General features: G+C 38.2%; 1 protein-coding gene across 1 annotated transcript in view; it reads right to left on the bottom strand.

Annotated features, from left to right (window-relative positions):
• Positions 1-3,742, bottom strand: part of SLC9B2 (solute carrier family 9 member B2) — a 31,151-nt gene that overhangs the window by 2,676 nt on the left and 24,733 nt on the right. The window contains exons 10-11 of the mRNA XM_019526269.1: positions 1,650-1,758; positions 759-895 (exon numbers count right to left, since the gene is read on the bottom strand). Coding sequence (XP_019381814.1) covers positions 759-895; positions 1,650-1,758 — 246 coding nt within the window. The remainder of the gene's footprint in view (positions 1-758; positions 896-1,649; positions 1,759-3,742) is intronic.

Below are 3,742 nucleotides of genomic sequence, written 5' to 3'. Positions count from 1 at the left end.
GACCCTAGGCCTGGGTGCGCCTCCCCTGGGGCCTACGGGGATCCGAGTAGAAGGGGTGACCCGGTTCCTAGTCAGGAAAATGGAGGCAAAGTCCATTTCTTAAATTCTCTTTCAGTTCTTTATATAAAGATTTCTTTCAATTCAGTATTTTACTTTTCTAGTTATTAATTTCTATTTGCAAAATGAGCAGTTCATCAGAGACCCATGTTCAAGAGCAATGACACGAGTTGTCCCTTTTCCAGTAAAGCCCTCCATTCACTTCAAGCTGGGTATACATGTATATCACAGAGGAAAAGAAGCTCTATGAGAGCACATGAAATCTGCCAGAGAAAATAAAATAAAGTGGTGGTATTTTAGGAGTACTCACACTGAGATTAAAAAAATAAGAGAATATTTGTATATGCAAGTAATTTTGATTAAACTGCTGTCCTTAGGAGGCTCTGATAAGGTTTCAACATGTTGTGGGCAGCAGCAATGTTCATGGCTATTATGCCCATTAGTCTGAAGCACTAGAACTGTACTGGTTTCAACAACAACAAAAAAGAAAACATACAAACTCAGAATTTACCATTACAAAGAACTACACAGAACAAATAATGGGCCTGACCCTCCTCCCACTTACACCTGTGCAAATCAGGGGAAACTCTGCTGAAGTCAATGCGTTCAGATTGGTATAAAACTGGTGTGAGGGGAAGAGTCAAATCTGGTGTCTACACTGATCCCCTCAATACTACATTTCTACCACCTGCATTTTTTACCTGGACAGTGGCTTTGGGGATCCATGCCAACGAAACAAATATTTTCTCCTTGAAGTTAAATCCAGCAAAAGATACCATCAGAAACGTAGCCATGACTCGTACAACTAACGCAACACCCAGTGTAGCAATACAGAGCCCTATAGTGGAAACAAAAACAAACTTAGCTAGCACTCTTAAGAAAGGGTATGGTTTTTAAATCTTTAGATTAATGATTTTGCTTTTTGTTTGTTTATTTAAATACAAAGAATTGTGATACAAAGAATATTAGAAATGAAATCATTCCAGGTGGTTCAATGTATTTTACAAAACTATAGATTATCAGTGATTGTTGATTAGACTGTGCAGGAAATACATCAGAATCAGGGCAGCGGCTATTCAAGAAGTTACTCTGATAGATTAATAATCACTTAAAATAAGCAATTGTGCATTTGTACAAATTATACTTTCAGCACACTAAGTATTCTGTAACTCAAGTAAAACTCCCACTGAAGGAAACAAGCAGTTTGTCCTGGTTAAGAGTACAGGATCAGCTACATAATGTATGACTTTACTTACAATTCTATCTACAATACCAATACGAAAACTTTTTCCAGCATTTGAAGAAATGGTTATATTTGCAACCTTCCATTCCACAAATCAGGGGCTCAGGAGAATGTTTGTTACAATCACAGAATTATAACACTGGAGGGACCACAAGGGTCATCTAGTCTAGCCTTCTGCACATATACAAGATTTTCTGATCCTAAAATATCCCAGACAGATGCCTTAAGCACAAAATGAAGGATACAAGTTTGTAGATATAAGGCATAACCTAGAGACTAATGGGTCCCATGGCTATTTGGAAGAGTGTCTTATGGCAGAAAGGACACTGAGCAAAATAACTGGTCTTACCAACAGTTTCAGGTCTGAGAGACATAACAGATATTTCTGCTCCAATTAAACCAAAAAGAAAGGGTTGAAAGATGTCCCAGCCAACTGCAATAATTTTTTCTACTGCTTTCTGTAAGGAAAAGGGAAACAATCTGTAATTTACAAAAATTGGTTCACATAGCCTCAACATTTTATTTATCACAGAAAACAAAACAAAATAAAAAAACCCACCATCAAATCCCAAATTTACAAAATGCACTCTTAGAAGGGAATAATACTGTTAGTAATACATAGTTGCTATTTCAAGCAAGCAGATAACATCGCTGGTGTATGAACACTCTTCAAGCTGTTTGTAAATAGAAGAACCACTGTGTACTGAAAAATCTGTCTTACTGAATTTAGGAATACACGCTTTAAACCTAAGAAAAGAGGCAGTGTGTCCTGGTTGGCAACAGAAGGGCAATAGGTCCCAGAACTGCTGAATTCAAAAACTGTATTTCTCTCTGCCACTGACTTACTGGGTGACCTTCCGCAAACAACTTAAGCTTGGTCCTCTGTTTATCTATCAAAAGGGGATGCCACCACTTATATAAGTGGGGTATCAAATGCATTCACTGGTGGCTTAACTTTTCCCCTGCTAATTAAGCTCAGCAGGAGTTCTGACTTTAATGGGAGCAAAGCTAAGCCACTGCTGGCTGACTTTTGAAAGTCTCATTGTAGTAAAGCATGTTGATGATACTCAATGAAAGATACTCTATTCATAGAAAGACCGTTTTCACCCATTGCTTAAAACTTCACATATATACATTTTTTTCCTAAAACAGTTGCTGCCTTAAAGAATGTAGTTACCACACAGATATGAAGATATAAACAGAGCATTCCAGATTTTTTTATTTGGCTATGTTTTATATTAAAAGGCCAGCTGCAGATTACAGACTTTTAAACTGTTTTTCAGGCAATGACACTGATGACATGTCAGAAATAGAAATGTAATGATCATGGTTAGCACTTCAACTACAGAGCGTAAAAGCCCATGATAACTACACTGTTCTTTTGGGGATTTGCCTATGAAGTACTGGGTACCATTCCACCCCAGTGAAGCAACAGACTAAAGGATAATGAACACTGTAAAAGACTGGGCTGCTTGTTAGAAAATACAGTGAAAATTAATCCACTTTTTAAAACTTTTTTTAATTTGACAACATTAGAATCTTGGACATTTTACAGTATTTCCCCCTATTAATTTTGTCCTTCAGTTTTAAAGAAAGAAGCATCTAACAGAAGCTTCTTCCATGTTGGTTACTGCCAACATAACTGCTTTAATAAAGTGCATGATGTTTTCAGCTCTGTGAACAGCCTTTAAGAACTTATTTTTGCAAGGAACGGTAAGGGAAGTTTTCATGGTTTGGTATTGCTCGACCAGAGGCATAACAAAGTAGTCAGGTGCTCATGTCAGTGGCATGCATGGGGCCAGAAGGGACTTCTGGCTGCCACTGTCCCACCAGAATGATCATATGTGTGTGGTGGCAGGTGATATTTTTCCATGTACCTCTCTCTCTTTAAATGAGCTTGCTTGTGATACTAGAAGCAGTCTAGTCAGTTATAGAAAGCTCCATGTATACAGATTTTCCCTGCCTCTGGGTAGGGCAAGTTATCCTGTGTGTGGACCTTGGTGCTGCCACACCTAAGCTGAAGTAGAGGGCCAAATTCCCTGCTTTTTGCCCTAACAGGTGTCTGCTTGTAAGAATTTCTTCCCTTTCCACAGACCGATTCAGAAATTTCATAAATCAAAACCTCCCAAAGTCTTCTATTTCCCAAATCCTAACCCTGGGGTAGACTGTCTCTTATTTATGTTTGTACAATGACCAGCACAAACCATCCCTCTCCTATTATCAATATTTACTGCTACACCAGACCCACAGGAGAATATATGTTGGGGAAAATAACCTCACGTACACAAATTTCACTTGCTTGCAGGGCTCCTGAATCATTGTGTCCAGTGTAACAAAAAGCCTGCTCTCTCTGGTTTCATTTTTGGCTCATACTTCATTGATAAACTGTTTCAAGTCCATTTATGCATGTGTTATATTGCAAAATTGATTTTTTTTAAAAGG

Source organism: Gavialis gangeticus, unplaced genomic scaffold (genome assembly GCF_001723915.1).
Source record: "Gavialis gangeticus isolate Ggan-Ray unplaced genomic scaffold, GavGan_comp1, whole genome shotgun sequence".
In the NCBI taxonomy this organism is placed as follows: Eukaryota; Metazoa; Chordata; order Crocodylia; family Gavialidae; genus Gavialis; species Gavialis gangeticus.
The sequence above is the reverse complement of the archived record's forward strand: the minus strand, read 5'-3'. Positions and strand labels throughout refer to the sequence as shown.